The 24,136-nt window shown below is 38.8% G+C and overlaps 1 protein-coding gene across 10 annotated transcripts in view; it reads left to right on the forward strand.

The window, feature by feature from the left end:
- MTHFD1L (methylenetetrahydrofolate dehydrogenase (NADP+ dependent) 1 like) overlaps nt 1-24,136 on the forward strand; it is a 247,896-nt gene that overhangs the window by 75,672 nt on the left and 148,088 nt on the right. For 7 of the 10 annotated variants that reach the window (XM_073337644.2, XM_073337645.2, XM_073337648.2 and 4 more), the window contains 3 exons: nt 2,434-2,536; nt 11,214-11,290; nt 19,253-19,393. In XM_073337644.2, the coding sequence (XP_073193745.1) occupies nt 2,434-2,536; nt 11,214-11,290; nt 19,253-19,393 (321 nt within the window). Of the gene's footprint in view, nt 1-2,433; nt 2,537-2,796; nt 2,949-11,213; nt 11,293-19,252; nt 19,394-21,968; nt 22,209-24,136 lie in introns of those variants that run through there. The other 3 variants (XR_012158087.2, XM_073337655.2, XM_073337652.2) reach the window with 3 other exon arrangements.

Consider the following 24,136-nt stretch of genomic DNA (forward strand, 5'->3'; position numbering starts at 1 on the left):
TACGGCACAGTTAAATGGGAAAGCTGAATTACTCTAGTATTTTTCCATTTTTATTTTATTTTCTCATTTTTAAGAGGAAGTTACTGGAGATTTGTTGAGAACTACTGGCTGTCCTCACGTTTCTCTGCATGGAGTGATAAAAATGCATTTCTCCACAAATTTTGTTTGCATATAAACTTTCATCCTAAATGTTCCCTGAGCTTCTCTGTCTATTATATACACAGTATGAGGTGGCAACTGGTAGACAAATAAACAACTGGCTTATAGCACAATCTGCCAATGTTGGAAGAGGGGAAATTTTGGCTACAAACACCCAGGATATGTGCTATTTTGCTGTGTCCAGCTTTGGCACAGGAAAGTTCCATATCACTGTTCTAGTCTTTTGAGGAAGCAGTTCATAGTCCTAACTAGTGTATTTGACAGCTACTGGGTGGCAGTGAATGTTTGCAAAGTGCTTATGGAGCCATGTTACACATTTTTTAGGTTAATATCACATTGTTAAAAATGGTTCTTTTAATTATGTATTTAGTTTTTGTGCTACTCAATTGTCTTGTTGAAAGTAAAACAGGATATGTGTGGTGTCTGTTTACCTCTGTTGCAAAGTGGCTCTCACAGAAGTTTGTCTGAGAGACTCTAGTGGAGAATATTTTCGGTTTGTCTTCGTTTACATTAGGGTGCCTGGAGAAAAAAAGAGGTGCTGACATTGCAGTTATTCATGAAATATCAAATAGCTCTGCAGTGTGGGGTGGGTTTCTCTGTTCTACTAGAGCTGCAAATGATTTCTGCTTATTAACTTAAAAGCTTCTGAATATGTGCAGCAGAATCTCTATTGCAACTCAATTATTTTGGTGTAAATTGTTTTTAAAGTTACTAAAAACTATGTTAAAAGAATATTATCAAGGCCACAAAGTCAAGCACTCACAAGTTAGGAAATGCCAGAAGTGAGGGTACCTGTGCAACCTTTATTAGGCCCTCCTCTGCATATGCATTATGATACAATCTTTAACTACATGATCACATAGCAGGTGCTTAACACCCCCGGCAGCCAAGCTTCCCCCAGTGCTTCCTGCCTGCCTACAGCCCCACTGATTAATTCCTCCCCCTCCCTTCCAGTTCCTCCTGCATGCTGCTGAACAGTATTGATCTGAGTATTCAGTATTTGTGTTTGGTCACTTTAGTAATATATAAATATGTGTTTCTGCTTCCTGATTCAATGAACAAAGATTTTATAAGAAGGCAGAGGGTTTGAATAAGTTACTGATAGTGCAAAAACATCCATGTGAGTATTCATGACACTTTTGCTCTCTGCAAATATTATTGGGTAATATGTTTGCAGAAAGTGAATAAAGGAGTGGTGAATATCGTCAGAACAAATTTGTGGTTTTATTCAAATGTTTGTGAACACTTTTTTCACAATAGTCCCCCTTTTTCACAATAGTTCTAGACCTACTGTTTGGAAGAATGCTACACAAATGCTGGGAGAGAGTGCTATTTAAAAAGAAATACAGTGGGGCTCTATTTTTAATGACAGTCTCAAAGGGACATCCACAACCTTTATGAAATAGGGGCTGGTAAAACTGGGGACATATGAGCAAAGGTGTTTTTGTTTGGTATAGTACTTCATATTAATTTTAAATGTTTCGTGAAACTGACATTCAAATATGTGAGTGTATTTGTGTGACTGAAACAAACATTACATCTAAAATTTATAAATGTTAACATTAAAAACTGAGTGTGCTTGGTAATTTACTGAAGAATGCTTTCTAGGGCCAGGGGGACACATTCATTTTGTATAAAATTGGGATTTTATTGTACAATTTTCTCTTGGTTCGTCTCTGTGCAGATTCATTTTTAAAATTTTGTTTGACATTGCTGAATTAGGAGCAAATAATATATTGTGCTGCTCTTTCTAAATGACAGGGTTTGGGGTGGTTTTCATGTTGTGTAGGAGCTGTTGAAATACCACATCAATTAGGCAGACAGAAGTTTATTACTCACTGCACAGAGTAGTCATGTAAAGCCACACATGGATATTTGCAAGGACGTGTCCTCTGGCAAGACAAAGAGTTATCAGGCATAAATTATTTATTAATTATCTTTTTCATACTGTCTCCTTTGTTGCCTCTTCTCTTTGGTTTATCTTAAAGGGGTGGTGGTGTGTTTATATAGAGACCTTTTGGGTAACTGCCTTCGAGTATTTCTCCTTTTTCCTCTCCACGTTTTTCTCCATTGTTATAGGAGCTTTTCTGTATAATTTATCATTTGAGCCTGAGCGTTGTGATTTATTGAAGTGTTTCAGCCTGCTGCTTTTTAAAAAAATGTAAAAGTTTGTAAAAATATAAGAGGGGGGAAGAAACAGGGTGGGTACATGTGTTTGTATAGCTTTCTAAGCAGGAAGTCTGCTTTATTGCTTTTCTTCTCATTTTTGTCTAGAGGTTGGGGATAAACAAGACAGATCCAGGCACTTTAACAGCAGATGAGATTAGTAAATTTGTACGCCTTGATATTGACCCATCTACCATAACATGGCAAAGAGGTAAGTATTAACGGTCAATAAGGCCTCACTTCAGCACAGTACTTAATCACAAGCCTGTCTTTAAGTTTGAGGTGTTTAATGCCTGTTTTTCTTCTGTCTTCTCTGAAAAAAGCTACTTGTGGCCAGATGCTTAACATATTTAAATATATTAGACTATTTAGATAGATGTATTCAAATCAACGGGGCCTGACAAAATTTATACAGGGGTACTTAAGGAACTAACTGAAACAATGTTGGAAACATTTGCAATTATATCCAAGAAGTCATGGAGGATGGGTGAAGTCCCAGAGGACTGGAGAATGGCAAACATAATACATATCTTTTTACAAAGAGGACCCAGGGAATTACAGACCAAGCAGCCTGACTTTGATACCTGGAAAGATACTGGAATAAGTTATTAAACAATCAATTTGTAAGTACCTAAAGGATAATAGGATGATAAATAATAACCAACATAGATTGGTCAAGAGTAAATCATGCTAAACCAACCTAATTTCATTCTTTGACAAGGTTGCTGGCCTAGTGGATGGGGGGAAGAAGTAGATGTGCTATATCTTGATTTTAGTAAGGTTTTGTGCCTCATATGACATTCTAATAAACAAGAAAGGGATATGTAGTCTAGATGAAATTACTATAAAATGTGTGCACAACTGGTTGAAAGACTGTACTCAGAGTAGATATCAGTGGTTCACTGTCGAACTGGGAGGGTGGGTATCTGCATGGATCCGTTCTGGGTCCAGTGCTGTTTTATTCGTTAACGATTTGGGAAATGGGGTGGAGAGTGTTCTTATCAAATTGTGGATGGCACCAAGCTGCGGGGAAAAGAAAGCGGGAGGTTGTTAGCACTTTGGAGGACAGGATTGGAATTCAAAATGACCTTGATAAATTGGAGACCTAGTATGAAATCAACTAGATAAAATTCAATAAAGGCAAGTGCAAAGTACTACATTTAGAAAGGAAAAATCAAATGCACAGGAATAACTGAAACTGAACGGAAAATGAGGAATAACTGACTAGGCAGTAATAATGCTGAAAAGTATGTGGAGGCGTTATAGTGGATCACAAATTGAATCTGAGTCAACGATATGATGCAGTTGCAAAAAATGAAAATATAATTCTGGGGTGTCTTATTGTGTCAAATGTGAGACAGGTAATTTTCTCACTCTACTCGGCACTCGTGAGGCATCAGCTGGTGTATTGTATCCAGTTCTGGCTGCCATATTGTAAGAAAGATGTGGAGAGAGTCAAGAGGAGAATAATAAAAATGATAAAAACTTGACCTATGTGGAAAAATGTAAAAAAAACTGGGTGTGTTTAGTCTTGAAAAAGGAAGACTCTGGGAGACCTGATGATGGTTTTCAAATATGTTCAGGGCTGTTATGAAGAAGAACAGTAATCAGTTATTCGTCATATCCATTGACGGTAGGACAAGAAGTAATCAGCTTCATCGTCCGCAAGAGACATTTGGCTTACATATTAGGAAAAAGTCTCTAACTGTAAGGATAGATAAGTCCTGGCATAGGTTACCGAGGGAGGTGGTGAAATCCCCATCATTGGAGGTTTTAAAGAAAAGACTAGACAAACACCTGTAAACTTTTGATTAACATGGGGGGCAAAATGCACTTGTCACTAGTAACAGGTTCTTTACTGAGGTGGCTATGTAAGAAGTTGTATTAAAAATAAAATTGGTGGGCACCAGACTTTTTGAGTTTTATTTTATATAGACAAGTATAATTAAAATTATAGAAAAATAAAATCAAAATAAATACAACAAAATGATCCCCTACATTGTGCATACTCACAACCTTATGGAAACTAAGTGGAGAGCACCATAGGAAGGCTTGATGGTACTAAGGCTTCTGCCATTCTTTCATCTCTGATGTCCCAATTAAGGATTGGTCTGACCATCGTCTTATACTTTTTCTTCCTTCCATCCCCCCACACATCCAGGACCATCTTTGATTTGGGTCTCACCCTTTTGCCTGTGTTGGTCATTCCAGGGACCATAATTAGGGTTTTGACTGCTTATTCAAGTTGTATGCATCAATGTACCTGCCCCGATTTCAATTTCAGAAATGCGCTTTCACTTCCTGGTTATATGTATCGAAAAATCCCTAGAAATCTATTATTTTAAGCTCACTTCTGCTGCTTTGCGGTTTCGGTATTTATCACAAAAAACTATTGCTAAATCTTGCTAACTATCCAGGCCTATTAATCCTTAAACTTATTACAAAGCCTATTTCAAATACTTTTACATTTTGTTTTCTTCTACTTGTGTTACAGCATTAATTATTTAACAACACTTCCTTAAGAAGCTTAATTTATTCTAAAATATAGATTACTGTTTATTCTCAGGTATGGACCTCCTAAGATCAGGTCAGGGGCCAAAGCTCCTGGATGGTCTAGATATACATGATCCTGCCTAAGCATGGTCTTTCTAAGCGAAGTCCTTTCCAGCCTTACATTTCTATGATTCTGTGTGAATTAAGACCTAAATTAACTAGCCTAAAGAGTTGAGTCTACTGATTTATATGAACAATCCATTTTCAAACCACTAATATGAGTACATAACAGAAATTTTGAAGTAGCATGCTGAACAATTAACTAGGTTTAAATTACAAACAGAATCATGTGTTGCTCTTTTAAAGCTGTGGAAATGTTCTCTTAACAGTCTACATTTTCATTAAAAGTTAGTGTGTATTTTTAAAGAACAGATTTTTCTGTGTAAGTTGCCATACCATACCTTGTCACCCAGATGAAATATTTCTTAGAAATCCATGTAAAATGGAGAGCCCCTTAAATTTTTCTAAATTTTCCTCCTGTCCTTGTTCCTTATTGTTCCTTACAGCTGTTTAGATTATTTGTTACACTCTATTTCATATTTCATGTGCCTGCCGTGGAAGTTTAGACTATGAACTATTCCATTGCTTTTGTCTGACTAAAGAAGCAATAAGAGATGATGATTTTAAGAGAGTGTTTGAACGATTGTACTTTTCACAGTAGTTTCCTCTGATCATAATGAAAGTGAGGGGAAAGTTACGGTACTGTTTAATCCAAGCATGTTAACCAACAAACAGGTATAAGTAGTCATCCTTCTAGTCTGGCAGCTCTCTACGTTCAGTCACAATGCTCTTAGTTTAGTGCTAGGATTCAGAAATACAGCAATGAGCACAGGTTCTGGATCTTGTCAGTATAAGAAAAGGCTGTGGAAGGCTTAGTGCCAAATGACAATCTTCATATTTAATTGGTGGGTTAAAGTACTATGTATCCTTGCATCAGTTGTAGAGAATATGACAGGTACGCATTAATTTTAAAAAAAAGGAGTACTTGTGGCACCTTAAAGTACCTTAGAGTACTCCTTTTCTTTTTGCGAATACAGACTAAGATGGCTGAAACCTGTCATTAATTTTAAAGTTTTTCAAACAAATATTATTCAACGAAAAATGCCTATTAATGGAACATGGGGTTCTGACTACCACCTATAAAAGACAGGAAATTGAGCAATTAAGTTTCCTTACCACCCTTTTACTCTGTCTCCTTGTGTGCATACTTTATAAGATACAGGTTATTTCATTAATATAGTATTGGGCTATGCAATATGCTATGTTTATTATTATGCATGCAAGTGTGTGTGTGTGTGAGAGAGAGAGAATATGGCACTGTGATGTGGCATAACATTTTCATCAGCATTGTTTGGCAGAGTTGCATTACTCAGAAGTCAGTTATTCAGTTTGTCCAAAACAAATGCCAGTGAAGCCTTTATACCACTCTGCATAGAATGCATATGCCACATATGTTACAGCAAAACTGTTTTGGCAGTGTTTGAGATTTGAAATGTTTTATTGGGATTATTTCTGGAATCCTTCTACCTGTAAGCCAAGTGCCTAGGTTATCAAAGATTCTTGTGGATGGAGCTGAAGAGGGAGACCGGGAACTATCTAAAAATGACTTAAAAACAACATTTATGTTTAAATTTAAAGTCAATTACATTGCTGTGCTAGACTAAGCACATGCTGCACATCATTGGAAAGTGGGAAATCTCCTTTTTTCCAGTAGTATAGTGGTATAAAGCTCCCAGTTTTACTCTTGGAGGATCAGGAGATAATAGATCTTAAATCCATCACTGACTCAGGATTAAACCTGGTCATCCTGGCAAGTATAAATTTAGGGTAAGAAGGAAGAAACATTTGTTTGGCAGATTGATTTTTTAGAAGTGGCAACTCTTTGAAATGGCAACTCATGGAATTGAAATATTGAAATAAACCTGGAGGAGCTGGATTAGTGGGCAGAGAGCAGATGAACTGGTCAAAAGACATAAGTTTAGCATATGACCCTGTAACTTATCACGTGGTCCTACAATTTAGCACATGGATATTATCTCCACTTATTATGTTCTGTTTTTAGATTTTTATACTATGCCAGTCACCATGGCACCTAAGTATGTATAGTGTATGTTTTATATAAAATATAACTTATAAAACAAAGATGGATTTACTATGGAGAGATAGAGAAGTAAATTTGTTCATTTATTGTAGTGAGCTATCAAGATTTATAAACTGGTTATTTTTGCTGGACTTAATGCTAAAAGGTGACCAGTGGGAGTTGGGGGCTTTTGACACCGTGCAGGATTCATCCTATAATAAATACATTCAAGGAGTTGAGGGCGGTTTGGCAACCAACTATCCTAATTCTTTTAGTCATGACAATAGCTATACATTGGATATTTTTTTTAAATATGCAGTCTTTCTTTTTAGAGGAAGTTCCCACTGCCACCAGCCAATCCTTGCTTTCCTCCCTCTTGCTCTCTGGTGCTGGTAGTAATCATTCTGTCTCTATATCCTCTCCTCTCCTTGTCCTCATCCATTTAGAAAAATACTTAAAAGGTGCTGTTCACCTCACAGAGAGATCTCCCTTGCTATCACTCTGAATCATGTTGGTAATGCTTGTGCTCTTCAGCGGCTTTTGGCTCTTTAAGGTCACCAGTGAGCTGCTGGGTTCCCATTTGGGTTTTTACTTTTATTTAGCACCAAACCAGCAGGATTAACCTTTGTTTACAGATTTAGTAAAAGATGGCCCTGGTTGAGACCAAATATGCCGATTTGAACACTAAGGCTCCATTCATGCAGTGAGCTGTGAGTGGGTGGGCCCATTCACCTGTGTAGACATGGATCTCCAGTAGAAATGCAGATGAACCCTTAAATGTAGTGCTACTGTAATCAAACCAGAAACCTTGGTTTGGTTTATGTGGTTTACCATTTTTTCCAAAGAAAATGCTAGACCAGGGGTCTCAAACTCAATTTACCTGAGGGCCACTGCCAGTCCTCAGATCCTCACAGCAGGCCAATAATGTCACTGAAGATGGTGTTCAGAAAATAAAATGTTTATATTGTATTTTTTATTTTGGATTTCTTAGAAATAATAAAACTGTCATACAACTTTATACAATTCTTCCCCTGCCAGAGAGTTTTCAGTGTTTGTCAGACACCTGGCAACGCTTCAGTTCTGTCAGTTTGTTGATGTTTGGCCTCAGAGACTGAGTAGCTGAAACCTTTAGGATTGCAGCAAGGTGGGCATCAGATAGTTGTGTTTGGTATTTTGACTTGTTTATATTCATTGAGGAAAAAAGTGATGCCTCCATGGCTGACGCTGCCCGGCAACTAATGATGCTGCCTATATGGCTGACTGTGCCCGGCAACTAGTGATGGTATCTCTGTCCCTCTCCCCCAGCCAATGAGAGCTACGGGTGCAGCGCCTGCAGCAGACATTGGTGGCTGCATGCGTCTCTCCTCTGTGAGCCGCAGTGGGGAGGTTGTTGGGCTGCAGATGGCCCGTGGGCCAGGACTTTGAGACCCCTGTGCTAGACTTTCTCTTTATCCAGTATCTTTTAAAATGCAAGTTTTATCCACTAATCGCTTTAGTTTCATTAGAATTGTCTTAATCTATGTGAAAATTGCTTTTAATATTAATAAGGCATTGTGGAATCATGGAAGTGTGGGGGTGGAAGGGACCTTGAGAAGTCATTGCATTCTAGCATTTTGGCAATGTGCTGATTCTCAGGATACTAAGAGCAAAGGCTTTGCTTTTAAGCTCACGAAAATGAGTTACCATTGCTTTGACCATTGCAATCCTCTCTTTGCATCCCTTTTGCTGGCTCCCTCTTTTCTGTATCAGACATAAGCTATTTCATTTTCAAGACCCTTTATGACCTATCCCCACCCTACCTGACTTGACATAAGGAATTTAAAATGGGAAAGGCTTCATTTCTTGGAAGACAAGATTAGGGTGGTAACTAGATCAGCAGACTGAAAATGGAATGTTTTATTTACTAAGATAGTAAATGGGTCAGTAAGGTAAAAGACAATGTCTGAGCTAGCTAAGATGAGAGGGAGAAAACCCAGGGAACCATTTACTACAACAAAAAAGATAATGGACAAGAGAAATCAGGAGCGTAAAGCCTGAGGTAAAGAGGAAAGTTGAACATGGACAGAGCATGCATGCTGTGGTGGGATTGATTCCTAGAAAATGATCAAGCCAATCCCAAAAGGTCATCTTTCACCTCCAATCAGTCCGTGATGTCAGCTTCCTTCCCCCACTTGTTGAATTTTCAAGCAAGCACTTTCATACTTTCTCCCATGTTGCCCTTCACGCTTGGGAGAAGCTCCCCATAAGCATCTGCAGAACTCTCCTTAAAACTTTTTTGCCAGAAACTTTATTACCTCATTGTTTCCATGTGCTCCCCCATCTGTCTGTCTCTGCCTCTGCCTCTTGTCTTATATATAACACGTGCACTCTTTGGGGAAAGCACTGCCTTTTTGTTCTGTTTGTACAGCACCTAGCACAGTGGGGGCTTTGCTTATGAGCAGGACTCACAGGCAGTAGTTGAGTATAAATAACAAATCGTACGCAAAGAATATTTTCCCCAACGAATCTTTAACGTAAGTGTACTGATGGACTTCTGGGAATTTCTAGCAAAGACTAAAAATAAAACTGAGATTTTGAGTGATATTAGATTTTATATCAAAGTTCTTGTGAATATTCAGTCTATGAGACCTGATGCAGTGTATATGGTAATTAGCCATCATGAGTGTGGTTTGTTATAGAATATGTAACTGATGCTGAGTCTGAATCTCTTAACAGGTAAAAAGGATACAAGGTTCATATAGTTATAATATCTGTTTTGGGCATGGTTGGCTTTTTAGTGGGTAAGGAATTAGAAAAATAGTTGGGTGGTTCTTCATTTTTGACTTCAAATCAGAAACAAGAAAGATTAATTTTATGTCTCTTTTTTGTTAACGAGACAGCCAGAAAGGATAGTATAAATATAATGATATACTCAAGAGCCAGCTGTATTTTATGCCATTTGCCAGTTCAGATACTGCTACATTAGTTGTATGTAATGTAATTATTTTGTTCTCAGAATGTAAGGATTCTGATAGGCAGAAACCAAACTGAATAAAAATCAACCCTATCTGTTGTATTCCATGTGCTTAAAAAGAAGCAGCTAAGTTGGAATCAGTGTAGACTAGCACAGAGGATATTATAAATTTAAAAGAAAAGTGGTATGCCTCAAAAAGAGGATGCTGAGTAGAGGTCCCAGTTTAATTCCCAGGGATACCCAAATGGTAACAGTAAATTCAGAGGCACTTTTAGTGGAACTCTGCATTCATACCTGGCTAAATACCAAAGGCATTACTCCACCACAGTGAACACCTACCTTCACACTAACTTGCCGGTCTCTTCACAGCAGGAGCTCTTTCAGATTAGTGGGCCCTTCTTTTTGGTGCTCAAAAACGCACGCTTTAAGTTAAATGCTGCCAAAAATGCACCCTTTTCTGTAGTTGGAAGAACTAAGTTTGCTTCAGCATAAATTTAAATAAAGATGAGGGAGGGGATCCATGAAATGGATTTGGCTGCACTTTGAGTATTGTGAAGATATTTCTCAGTTAAGAGCTCAGTGGATATTCAAATAAGGGTTAAGTATGTTAGATAGATGTTGCTTGCTTGTCAATTGGAAAAGACTTCCTGCCAAATGGCGTTAGATAGACATGGAAGTAAAATAGGAGATGGTAACTGCATATTGAGATGCAGAAAAATGACATGGTGTGGAATTTCTTGGGACCTAATTTGCTAATGTAATGCTGTTTTTGAAGGGGAAGGGCTTAAGCTAAAGGTACATTTACAACATGGGAATACTTATTTGGCCATCTGGTAGTCTAAAAATGTATTTTCAAAACCTTGTCATGAAGAGGTGTGCAGTGGGTGGGTCTGGAATGGTGCTGATCCACTAAAACAGGCTTTTGTTACACCTGTTACACCAGGAGATGGAGATTAAGATTTTGCTGTAGTAGCTAAACAGAGGGATTCCAGTAAGATCTTATTGCTCCCAACAGAAGATTATTCTATCAAAGAAGTTACAGTTGAGACATTTCAGACTGGACATTTAAGAGTGTAAAAGCTAGTACATCTCAGCTAGGAAAGAGGAGCCTATGTGCACTACTGCAAAGTTAATCTAGATGTAGAAGTATGCTCAACTGAGTGCAAAAGCATATACAGTACTGCAAAAAATAATGTATTCTTATATCAGGCGTATGTGGAGAGTAACTAGGTGGCTGATTCTCTGTCAATGTAAATGTTTCATTTTTCTTCTTTCCTCTCTTTCCTCCCACCCTCTTTCCAGTATTGGATACAAATGACCGATTCCTAAGAAAAATAACAGTTGGGCAGGCAAATACAGAGAAGGGATTTTTCCGACAGGTATGTACTATTATATCCTAGATGTTGTTGTTTTTCTGGGCAGAATTTGTTTTCAAGCATGAGAAATAGTTGCTGTTCTACAATCCTTTCAATAAATTGTTTAGGACTAAATTGCCAACGTCTAATTGTTATATGTATTTGTAGTACCCTAGCCATGAAATTGGATGCACTAATGACAGTGTCATGTCATAGAAACTGAAACCAATGTGTACGGCATGGTGTTTCACAAGTAGTTTAAGAAATCTGTAACTTTTAGAGTCTCAACTTTATACATTTAATGCAATTAACTAATTTATGTAACATCTTTTCTTTTTGTATTTTGTAAATTTACAAAATTTTCTGCCCTACTTAAATTTTATCATCTTCTGCTTAGGTCCTCAGTTTAGTTTTGTTTAATTAATATTTATTTATGTCTTTGATTTAATTTAAATGTGAAAAAGGGTGATTCTTCATGTACTTTAGATGGCCCTTGTTATAACTTACAGCGCAACATCATTTTTTTTACTTTCTCATACATTACAGACTTGGGCCCTGAAACAGTTAAGACTTAAGCATGAGCTTAATTTTAATGGAAGTAAATGGAACTGCTCAGTGTGTAAAATGTAAGCACAGTGAGAGTCTTTGAAATTTCAGCACCTTGCAGTGATAACTATACCATTTCTCGAAATCCAGTTGGAAACAGTTAATGCAGAACTTTCTGATGAACTTAGAACTACCATCCATTGGCTTTAAATGCACCAGTTTTCTTGAGCTCAGATTTATATAAATGTATTTTTTTGGTCCAATGTGTCATAAGTCACTAAACATTTCTAGAGGGTTTAGTGGTGGTAATAATCTTCCCACCCACAATAGGAAGTTAATGACTTAAAAATTAGCTTCATTTGAGAGTACTAAGTGTATACACAATAATGAATCAAATTGGAAATTGATGAAAATGTTCCTTGCAAATATTCCATAGGCAGCAGTTAATTCTTTAGTTTCAAGCATCCTTCATGTGTAGAGCTTGTCCCACTATTATTCCAAGAAAGTTAGTGTTAAGTATTTTTTTCGGTACGATCCCAACAATTTATTAACAGCATGACATTGTTAACATTAGCAAAGCATGTCAGATATGACATACTGTGCTTAGTGCAGTTTAATGCACACCTTGGTTGAACAGAGTGGCATGAGGATTAGAACAAGGAAGTGAATAAATCAGCAAATAGTGGGAGGAGAACACAGGATCAAATCGAGGATTAAAATAATTTTTAAAAATAACTAAAATCCGTACACCTCAGAACAAGGCTTTTGGGGGCCAGGAAGTATCAATCAGGAGGGCTTATCCAAATGAATCCATCAGATTATATTTGATGTTTATAGGTTAGGGCACCAGCACAAACGAAAACAGGAGGAAGGGGAAAGCAGGAATAGTCAAATGAATACCTACAAATTGATTGGACCATGACATCATCTTAATTACTTTTAGCACATTTGCATTCCTTCCGACAAAACATCTCTCATTTGTTTTCTCTGTTAGTATTGTAAACTGTTCAGGGCTGGAAACCTGGCTAACTTTCTGTTCTGTGAAATGCTTAGCATGCTTTATGCAGCAGAGAGTTGTGCCTTCATTGCATCTGAAGTATCCATTAGTGAGCACTAATACGCAGTGTGAAATAAATGCCCATTTCATTGTGATTATTTATATTAAGGTCTCAGCTAGAATCAGGGCACAGTTGTGCCAGGTTCTGTACAAACATAGAATTCGTAAAATTTAAAAGTTTGTGTAAGTGTAAGACTTCAGTTGGATCTGAGTTTTGCCAACACTTTGTGCTTTTGAAAATCCCATCCTTAAGTTTCTTTCCCATTCCACAGCTGCTCTGGTTTATGAGACAGGAGGATGCAAAAGGTGAAGTGCTATAAAGAAGACTTCAGCACCCATATTCAGACTGATTTTTTTTTCACCTATTGAATTATTCAGATGATTAGGGATACAGATAAATGTTCACTTTGGATTAATACATATGTGGAAGAGAATTTCTTTTCAACACCTACCTTCTATGACAAAAATAGAAAATTAAAAATTAACTGATGCTCATCTATGATGATTGGCTCTGACTGAAACAGATCCTTTCAGCTCTTGGAAGGGAACATTTTTGTGTACTTAGATTTGGTTCAGTCATTCATTGTAATTATTAGTTCAGAGCCAGAGTCTATACTGCAGGGGAGGAAGGGGAGTATGTTTTAAGTTGGGTTAGCTAACTCAGGTTAAAATAGCAGTGATGACTTGTTGACTGAGCTTTAACTTGGTTAGCAGCTGGAGTTCAAGCCTATGAGGCTATTGCAGCCAAGCATTGACAGGTTGATAGTGAATGAAAGACGATAGGTAGGGTGGAGACTGACTCTGAAGGGCTTTGAAAGTGAATATAAACAGCTTATGTCCGATATGATAGAGAAGGGGAAGCTAGTGGAGGGATTAAAAGAGAGAGGGGTGATCTGGTCAAAGCAACAGGCAAGAAAAATAGTCCAGTCCTTTTGGTGCAGTGCTCACAGAACCTTATTAAGTTCACTGCTTCTTTAGAGAGACAGACACCGCACCGACCTGCTACTTTAGGTGAGGACTTAGGCATCTTGTTAGTATGTAGCACTGAGGTGGATTATAGTCAAACTAAAAATAAGTTTGTGATGGGTTCCCCCCAGAGATGCCACCTGAAACTGGGGTACCACTGAGCCCGCCTGACCTACCAGCCTTGGCTCCCTTTACACCAGAGGTGAGCAAACTATCTGGCCCACAGGACCATCCTTCCCTGCCCCTGAGCTCCTGGCCCGAGAGGCTAGTCCCCGGCCCCTCCTCCGCTGTTTCCCCTCCCTCACAGTTTCGCTGCCACTTTGAGTGGCATGGTAAGGGGGCGGCAGCGGCGTGCGCGTGGCGGTGACTAGGTTTGGTAGGGGGTCCCGGGGGACAGTCAGGGGACAGGGAGCAAAGGGCAGTTGGATGGGGTGGAAGTTCTGGGGCGGGGAACAGGGGAGGTTGGATAGGTTGTGGGAGTGCAGGGGGGGTTTGTCAGGGGGTGGAGGTGTGGTTAGGGGTCAGGGCAATCAGGACAGGGAGCAGGGGGGTTTGGATAGAGGGTAGGATCCCTTTGGAGGGGAGGGGGCAGTCAGGGGACAAGGAGCAGGGGGGGTTGGATGGGGCAGGGGTTCTGATGGGGACAGTTGGGATGGGAAGTGGGAGGGAGCGAATGGGGGCGGGGGCCAGGCTGTTTAGGGGGCACAGCCTTCTCTACCCGGCCCTCCATACAGTTTCTCATCCTGATATGGCCCTCAGGCCAAAAAGTTTGCCCATCCCTGCTTTACACTATATTGCTTTGACAGGCCGTCAAGCCCCCTCCAGCACACATGCAGGTAGGGACACACAGATGCTGAGATCAGCTCTCCATGGGAAGTCTCAGCTAAGGAATTGCCCAGTTACTGAAGTGCACACCTCCCTTTGTAGGGTAAATCCAAAATTATACCATCTTGCACTACACAGGGAAGTGTACAGTGTAAGCTCATGAAATTCGTCCCCTCCGTCAATGTGGAGAGGAATATACACAGCTTTCTGCCCCGAGTTATGACTCCCACACACACTGGTTTTAGACAAAGCAAAAATAAGTTTAACTACGAAAGATCGTTTTTAAGTGATTATAAGGGGTAGCAAACAGATCAAAGCAGATTACCTAACAAATAAACGAAAATGAAATCTAAGCTTAATATACAAAAGAGATAGGATATGAGTAGCAAATTCTCACCATAATTGTTGATTTAGGCAGTTTGCAGAGATTCTTGAGGGCAGGCTGCACTTGCTTGCAGCTTAAAACCCCAGGTATTCCTTTCAAAGGCTAGAAATTCCTCTAGCCTGGGTTCAGTCCTTCTCCCCCAGTCCAGTCTGTTACGGTTCAAATACAAGACAGCACAAAGCTTTAAGCAAGCAAACAGGCTGGTCTGCCAATGGACTGGTCCTGTCAGCTTTCCACCCTCTCCTTTATTCTTTCTCTCCCCCCGCGCATTACGTTCTCCAACAGATAAAAGGAATACACTGGCTTTGTTTAACATTCTTATTTACCAATTTCTATCTACCGCATTCCTAGCTCTCGGGCCTTGAGCCCAGTCCTGGGAGGCTTCCCACGGTTCATGTCATCTGGGCGAGATTCCAAGGTTCATGCCCTTGAGAGGAGCTGTGTGTGCACTGCTCCTACACAACACTCCGGGTGTGCCCTGAATGTTGCCAAGTGCATGAACCTTGAATGAATCCTACACCAGTCCTTGTTCTTCAGGTGTTTCCAGCAGTCTTCTTGGGCGGGGAGTCAGTGAAGAACCACGATGATGTCACTCTCCTGCCTTAAATAGCTTTTGCATAGGGTGGGAACCCTTTGTCTCCAAGCTTGGTTCCCATGCCCAGTCAGTGGAAAAACACTGGTATTCCAAGATGGAGTCCAGTACCAGGTGACTTGGTAGGGTCACAGCAGCTGTAACTTGGAGGCTGTTTGTAGCATCCTCAGGAAGGCTCCCTTAGCATTATCTAAGACCTATTGTTCTCCCTAATGGCCCTTTCCAGACTGCCATCTAGACTGATTGTATTCTGCCTAGTGGGCATTCCCCAGGTGTAAACATACTTGTAATACAGATTCACAGTCAATATTCCTAACTTCAAGTGCAAAAATAATCCATCCATACAAATAGGATAATTAGATTCAGTAAATCATAACCTTTTCAATATCTCACATGACCCATCTTGCATAAAATATCATAGTTATGCCATAATCATATCGTATCATATCATATATATATCAATATATATATATATAATAGCTCTATGAAGAATATGGGCTGCAGTGTCACAAAGTTTATTAACAAAGAACATAGGGTGAAGTGATTTCTAGTAATAGTGAAAGGTATGAAGGGTTATAGACAAAACAAACAAAACACACTTTCTATTGATTAAATTTAACTTCAGCAAGTTATATTCATGGTTTAAGCAGGTTTCTCACCTATATTCATTTTCCATAGACTTCAACCTCCTTGGCTGAAGGACCCACTGTTCTGTGATTTCGAGAGCTCTGGCCTCTTCAGTCACTCAAGTGATGGATAGCTCAAATGTCTTTTTGCCCCTCCTTATATTATCCCCAAAGTTCATTGTCTTTGTTTCAAGAGCTAGGAAGGCTTTCTGTTGTTCTCTTCCTGTGAACTTCTCATCCTTCTGCTGATTCATATGTAAATAGAGCTTCCATTGTTTTTTGGTCTCACAGTCAGTTGATTTAATTGCTTTATTCTTTGGGGTTCCGATTCCCTGGGGTGTCTGGACCCTGACTGTATCACAGAAAGTAACATTGACTGATAGTATAAAATAGTATGTATTATTGTAATAGTTAGGGTTGTGGCTGGTTTTTTAATAAAATGTTATATCATTCCTCAAACATTTCCCGGTGGTGGGTTCTTTCCCCTTTCTTTTTAATTTATATAAAAAAAGGAAAAACCCTCATATACACAAGGAGAAATAGGCATTTTAATTTTAATGATGGTGATGAAAACTCTGGAATTCACAATAAAAGCATAAACTCTGTTCTTAAAACCATCCTGATAAAATTAGATGGTGTTGCAATTTATGTGGTGTGTGAAATCTCTCTTTGATCTCAGATTCATTCACTGTCTCTCAGTGCTGCAAGGATAAGTTAGAGTATCATCATCCTTAACCCTGGATTTTCTTATTTTCGTTAGTTCAAGGAAGGCTTGGCCATAACACTGTTTTAACATAGCTGGGGACGTCTAACTATGTACCCCCAGCTGTTTTGTTGGATACACGGCTTTTTTCTCTGTTAATAAAGAGCTAGCCCAAATTAAAGTTTGAAAATATCTGTTTTATAACTTTACTGTTGTCATTTTGGATCCAAATGCTGTAAATCTTTACTCACGTACAGATAGTCTTTATTGACTTGTGTGTGTATGTATGTTTACCTATTTATATCTCTGATCCAGAAAAACATTCAAGCATTTGTTCAACTTTACATGAACAAGTTGCCACGTTGACCTCAGTACAATTATTCACATGCTTACATTTAATCAAGTGCTAAGAGATTTTCTCTAGCAAAACTGTAGCAACTTGCATGAAAGCTGAAGGGAGGCGCATGGATTACAAGAGAAAAGAGTTGGGAGGAACACCAGGCAGTCATTCTTTGTGGCTTATGCAGATGCATAAAATATTAAGTTGCGGCTGGAGCAGCTGTGTATACAGATGCTTTAATAAAGAGCCAATTTATTTTAATAAATCTAGAATCCTCTCATGTTAGTACCCAGCATGAGGTACATGAAATAAGGGCCTGTTGTGGGTCCTGATCCTGCAGTCTTTGCAGAACTTGGGCCTAATGTATTTACAAAGTGCCTGTCACTTTGGTGTCTAAGTCAGCGTTTCTCAAATGCGGCTGGGCTTTTCTTGCAGCCACAGCCTCCTTGGCAGTGATGGGGAGGGTGGGGGGGCACAAAGCAACAGCCCCTTCTCTGTGGCTGCCAGTAGTGATTGAGCCCTGCCCCCCTCTGGGGAGACAAAAGCTGGAGGAATAGGTGAGTTCCTCACCTTGCTGGGGGGGGGGGGGGGGGAGGAGAGGTCGAGCTTCAGCCCTGGGGTGGTGGGTGGCAGGCTCCAGCCGAGGGGCTTCAGGATCCATTCCTTGGCTGCCCGGCAGCAGGCTCTGGCCCTGAGCTCATCTCTTCTCTTCCTCCTCGCCCCCCGTCACCCCTGGCCCTTGCTGCCTCTCCCAGTGCCCCATTGCCACTGGCCCCCGCTGTCTCCATACCCACCTCCCCATCCAAGGCTTAATTTGTCCCCAGGCTTGCCGGGGCTGAGTTAGTCTTCTATGAAAAGTGATATTTATATGTTTCTTAATATCACTTTTCTTAGTAGCTAGCAAGTCTTTAAAAAAGCAACCAAAGAAACAACAAGAAAAAAAGACCAGGAACACAAATAAGGTGCTTTGCACGTTCTTTCTGTGTAGGTCCGGTAAAGAATAGAGACAACTGTACATTATTTTTATTATTGTCTGAAAAAAAAATCCTACATAAATAAATTACAACGATTTGGACTTGCATATGTATTTGTTTTTCCTAAAGTTAATCAAATATTTTAGGAAAACTGTCAGAGTGGCCACCAGCAAGAGTTGGTGGCCGCACTCTGAGGCCACCAAACAAATTGTTGTGAGAATCCCTGGTCTAAGTATCGTCAATGAGATACTTCACTTGTCAGGGGTTTAGTTTGAATCCTTCTAAAGAAGTATTGCAGTTTATAGATCTATTTCTACAAGAGCAACAGGACTGGTGTTGCACAAAGTTCCTGTGTTTTTAAAGTTACTTACATGTTAATCCAGGAGGAGAAAAAAGCACAAGTTTTATATGCTAAATCCAAGAAAATACTATTTTAAAGGAACATTGTCCAGTAGTTTAACCCCCCAAATTCAGAGTTTTGTAAATTAAAAATTACAAAATGTAATATGAATATATCTTCATGAAATAGAGGATTTTTTAAATATTCAAATCCCTGACCAATATTCTAAACCCAAATATAAAGGCACTTGTGCATGTGATGTGGAAAGTGAAACTGACCAGTGTTGTTTCACTGACCACACAAGGGCCTGCTGGTTCAGCAACTTGAACTCCCATTAAAGGAAGTAGCAGTTGAGGGGTTCAGTCCAGCAAGGTGCTGAGTCCCCAAATGAGTGAAATGCCAAAACCAAAACACAAAACTCTCCAAAATCTTATCATTTTAAACATCTAATTTCCTATTCACTGTTAGTTATTTCAGTTTGAATAATCTTAGGTGTTGTTAATAACAGTTAAGAACTTTTTAAATTTCACTCTCAAGGTAATAATCATATTGTATTTCTTTTAGTTTTGCTCTGAAAGTATTCTCTTGCCTGCTTCTGGTGTGGTTTACTGCTCTTACTTTTATCTTTGTAGGCTCAGTTTGACATTGCTGTTGCAAGTGAAATCATGGCAATCTTAGCACTGACCACCAGCCTGGCAGATATGAAAGAGAGACTGGGAAAAATGGTGGTGGCTAATGACAAAAATGGACAACCAGTGACAGCTGAGGATTTGGTATGTACGGTAGAAAAGCCCTGTGAATAACTCCTGACTCTTTTGCTTTGGCTGCTGAATCAGTAAAATGGCAGATGTACACTATCTTTTAGTTTGTTTTTAACAATGCTTGTAGGGCTTTAAGGGTTAGGCCCATTTGATCCATAATCTGGCCACAGTTGGAACAGGATGTAAACTTACCTTTGTCCAAGCCTTCTGGTAACTCTGCTTTGAAACCACTTGTCACATAAGCTACTTGGGTAGATTTCCACATCTCTAAGGCAAGCTAATTAGATGCTACAGAGAATGAAGGAGCTCCTTTTCAGGTGGTAATGTTTGCTATTGTACTTCTATAGTATTCTCAAATATTACAGTGGTGGCTGCCTGATGAATACTTGTAGCAGTAATCTTTTTTAAAAAAAATGTTCTTAACTGAGGTTAGTGATAATGTTTGTGAAGAATTAACTTTACACATCTGCAAGATCTGTTTTTTAAGGACACACATTGGTTATTCTTATTCAAGCATCCATCCAGCAATCCAGGTTGTCTGCTAAATTGCCCCTTCCCACTTTCAGCTGTGAAAGAAGTATATAAACATTTTTCTTGGCACCAAATCCTAACGCCATAAATAGCCAGAATGTTGTCAGCAGCCAGCATTCTACACTGTATGTACATTTATGATGTCTGCCTTGTATCCCTTCATCTATACAAATCCTCCTTCTTTTCTCTTCTTTGGCCTGTGGGATCCTAAGTGGATAATAGCAGTTAGCAGGTTTTTCATGAGTAGACAGTACATCCTGGCCTCAGGAGCAGTGGAAGTTTCCTAAAAAGGGGGGGGGAGGGGGCAGGCAATCAGCGCACAAGCCGTGGCCCTTCCTCCCAAGGCACTGCCCCCGCACCGCTCCTTCCCCCTTCCCCCTCCCTTCCTCCCCGCTCCCCCCTTGCTCCTCTCCACCCCTTCTCCCCATTGCTCAGTTTAGCATTTAGCTGCTAAAATCCTCAGTCTCTGCAGAGCATGTTTAAACTGATTTTTTGAAAGCTTGTAACTTAGCCAGATGTGGACAGTTTTTCACAGAGTGCAAAAGGCACATCCCTGACACACAGGTCTATCCCCTTGCCAGATTTCAAGTGCCTGCCCCAAAGCCTTGGAACGTTAGAGCTTTTCAAAGAGACGGTCACCAGAATTTTTTAACATCAAAAAGCATCATATTTTTCAATAATCTCATTCTCAAAAATGGCTGAACTGTTCTGGCTTAAATTTGACTAAATAAAATAAAATACATTTCAGCCTGAGGCAGATACCCAGGATGGAAAATTTCTGCCTGAACAGGTAAAGTTTTCCAAAGCTATAAGCAACTGAAAGCAGGGTTTTTATAATGGGCAACCTTAATAATAGGCAACACTACCAGCCACGCCTAGAATTTGTATAGATAAACCAAATTCCACGAATTTCTGTTGCCCAAAATTTATTTTTATACATTAAAATGATATTTTGACAAATAGTTTCTAGTTCATTATTTAATTTACATTAATCTAAACCATTAATCCTCTGTCTCTTTCATTTGTTTCTGGATGTGAATAATGTTTAATACTCTGTACAAAAATGCAGTTGCTCTTAATTTCATCCTTCTATGCCACATATTTATGATAACACAATAATAAAACCTAAAATATACATTGGCAGATGGAAACCAGATACAGAGCAGGTTGGGGAGCAGGAGAAGAAGTAGAGAGAAATTAAATATTTCATGAATTGAGAAGACGGCTTCCACAAGTGTAATGAATTAAATATCTAGCATCTGTAATGGAACGTAAAGAATTATTTGCTAAAATGTGAGATCCATTGTACAATATTCAGAAGGCTAAATTTCTTTTTTGGCTGCTATAATATAGTAGAAGCTTGATGGACAGGTATCATATCTCCATGTCAAATTAAATGGGTATGCCCTAGTTTAGTATTTCAGCAGCTGTGAATAATATTAAACAAATATGTAGCTATTTGTTTAGTAAAAGAAGCTTCTCAGGTTATTATGCAAGTTTTTTTTAACAATTATTAAAATATATTAGATTTACAGTGTCATTTTTATTTTATAAGTACTTTATAGCCCAAATATTTTTTTTCTGCAAACTTAGGCCCCAGTCCGTCAAAAACACATATGCTTAACTTTAAGCACAAACAGGTCTTGTTGAAGTCAGTGGGACTACTCAGATACAGCTATTGACAGTCAACGTTTTTGTGTTTAATAAACAGTTTACTGTACTAAAACTTCAGAAAAATGTATCCCACACTTGGTATTCTTATGACTGGAACAAAGAAAAGTCACAGTTACTCAATTTCCTCCTAGGGAACCCTCTGTTGTTCTCCTCTGCCCTATGGTCAGTGTTCTTGAAATGTCTTTAAAATCTGTAAATCAGCTTTCTCATTTCCTAATGCGCTTCATGCAGTCCAACCTCCTCTCTAAAGCCAGATCTTCTCAACTGAGGGTGCTTTGGATAAAGCTCTCATGCACTTTGTAGTAGGCATTGTCTCGGAGGAGCACAACTGCCTCAGTGTCTCACAAATGGAAATGTGGGGTAAATTTTTCAAAAGCACCTAATTCCTGTTTTCAAAAGAGACACAGGCACTTGAAGACTTAAGCTCCTAGATGTCTAAGTCATTTTTGAAACTGGGACTTAAGATTCTAAGTCACTGAAGTGCTTTAGTAAAATTTTCTCCATGGCCTCTAATGTAGCTGGAACCTGATCCATGAATGGTATTGAAGATTAGGCCCAAGACTTTGAATTGGCTTTGGAAGTGGACTGGAAGCTGGTGGAGAAGTAACCGTTCAGATCTGAGGTACTCATGGTGGTCTAATCCATGGAGAATGTGGGCAGACACATTATGTACCAGCTAGAGGCTTTACATTATCATCACATTGAGCTTCAGACACAGAAATAGAGTCCAGAGTTGACAAATGTATGGATCACTGTGGCCAGGTTTTTGTCTGGGAGGAAGAGAAGAAATTTACAAGCAAATTGGGAGGTGTAAACTAGTTTTGGTTTTTTTTTAATTCAGTAGCATTGTTAAGTCATCTAAACTCAGTCAAGAGTCAAACAAACTCTCGGCTTTGAACCACCCTGAAACATATTGCCAGTGGGAATGTGGGGAGGGGTGCTTCTTGGTTAGTTCTACAAAGCATTGCAATACGAATATTTTTCCATTCGTTCTCTGAAAATATCAGTGTGTGCTTGTTTCTTTTGGCGTGGGGTAATGATTCAGGTTAAATAAATGTGGTTCCATTACCTATGAAAGTGGCAAACAATGTGTGATAGCATAAAGAATTGCATCATAGGAACAAAATTTTGTCTTTTTGTTAATTAAAGTCCTTACCTTCATTTTTTGGCAGTGTTTTTACTATTGGAATGTACTTTCTAGCATGTATGTATTGCACTGCTTTTCACGAGGTGGAATCTGAAATGCTCCGCTGTGTGTCATAGTCCCTATGCGGCTAACAACGAACATTAGTTCAAATGGTAGGGGACTGCGCTTTTGGAATAGGAGAATGAGAATTCTACCCCAACTTACTACTGTAGTGTTCTGAGTGGCCATAGTGTGCAGCATTGGCAAAACAACAGGCTTTTATGTTCATGACTTTAAAATGTCCGCTTGTTTAACTAGGAAGAGCAATGTTTGACATGTTCTGTATTTGATTTCTAATCTCACAATTCAGTAACCTGAGATTTAATGGAGAAATTGCTAAAAATGAGAAATGTTTAGTTTAATTTTAAATTGTTAGGCTTTGGGGTGGGGAATTCAGTGCTTCAAGTTTTGTTTGGTAAATGCTTCAGGTTTTGGAAATGAGTCAAGTTGTTTCCTTGTACAGCAAGTAAAGTCATGTTGAACAGATGAAAAATCTAATATCCTTTAAAATCTACGCTTTACAATTTTTTTTAAATGTCCAGAATATAGGGAATCAAAAGCAATGGCATCATCAGTCATTTTTACTGAATAGCTTGGGGGCAATAAAGAGGAAAAATATATAAATAAAGTATAGAAGTGAAAATGAAGGTTTATAAACTTTCAGAATATAGCATATGGTACACTAGTTGATTGAGTACTTAACTTGATGCTGACTTTTCAATGGCATTTCATCTCAATTTTTTTCTTTTTGTCTAAAATAAATGACCTGTTCTTAGCTACAATATGTTATTTTGGTGGGTTTGTGGCTGTATGAAAAGGAACAGTGAGACGTGGTGACAATCTGATTTTTTTTTAATATGTCTATTTCATGTGTCTCTGTGTTTATCATTAGACTGTTAGTCAGAGATGGAATAGCACCTTCTCTCTCTATGCAAGAAGTGATAGACCCATATCCATTTTGGTAACCATCGGAATTTTGCGCTTCTTTGTTTCTGATCCCCAATATGTAAACAAGATTTTTTTTTAAGAAAGTAATGTGCAACTGAAAATCTATTCAGTATTAATCCATAGACAAAGGACAAATATATTATCTCATTACCATTGTCTCATCCCATTTCAGTGTAGTTCATTTTGTGATGACTGGATATTTAAACTCTTGTAAAAGAGAGACTTACAACATGGCAATATTTAACAAAGAAATCATAAAGTGTGGCCTCAGTTTCCTTAATTCATTATTACCAGAGGAAAAGTATCATACATTATTTCTTTCTCTTCTGGAGACCTGGGTTCAAATCTGATGTTACAAGTGAAAAATTAATTTGATGCAAATTAGTAGTAATAGGAATTATTGCAAAATTGCCTCA

This window comes from Lepidochelys kempii, chromosome 3 (assembly GCF_965140285.1).
Source record: "Lepidochelys kempii isolate rLepKem1 chromosome 3, rLepKem1.hap1, whole genome shotgun sequence".
NCBI lineage: Eukaryota > Metazoa > Chordata > Testudines > Cheloniidae > Lepidochelys > Lepidochelys kempii.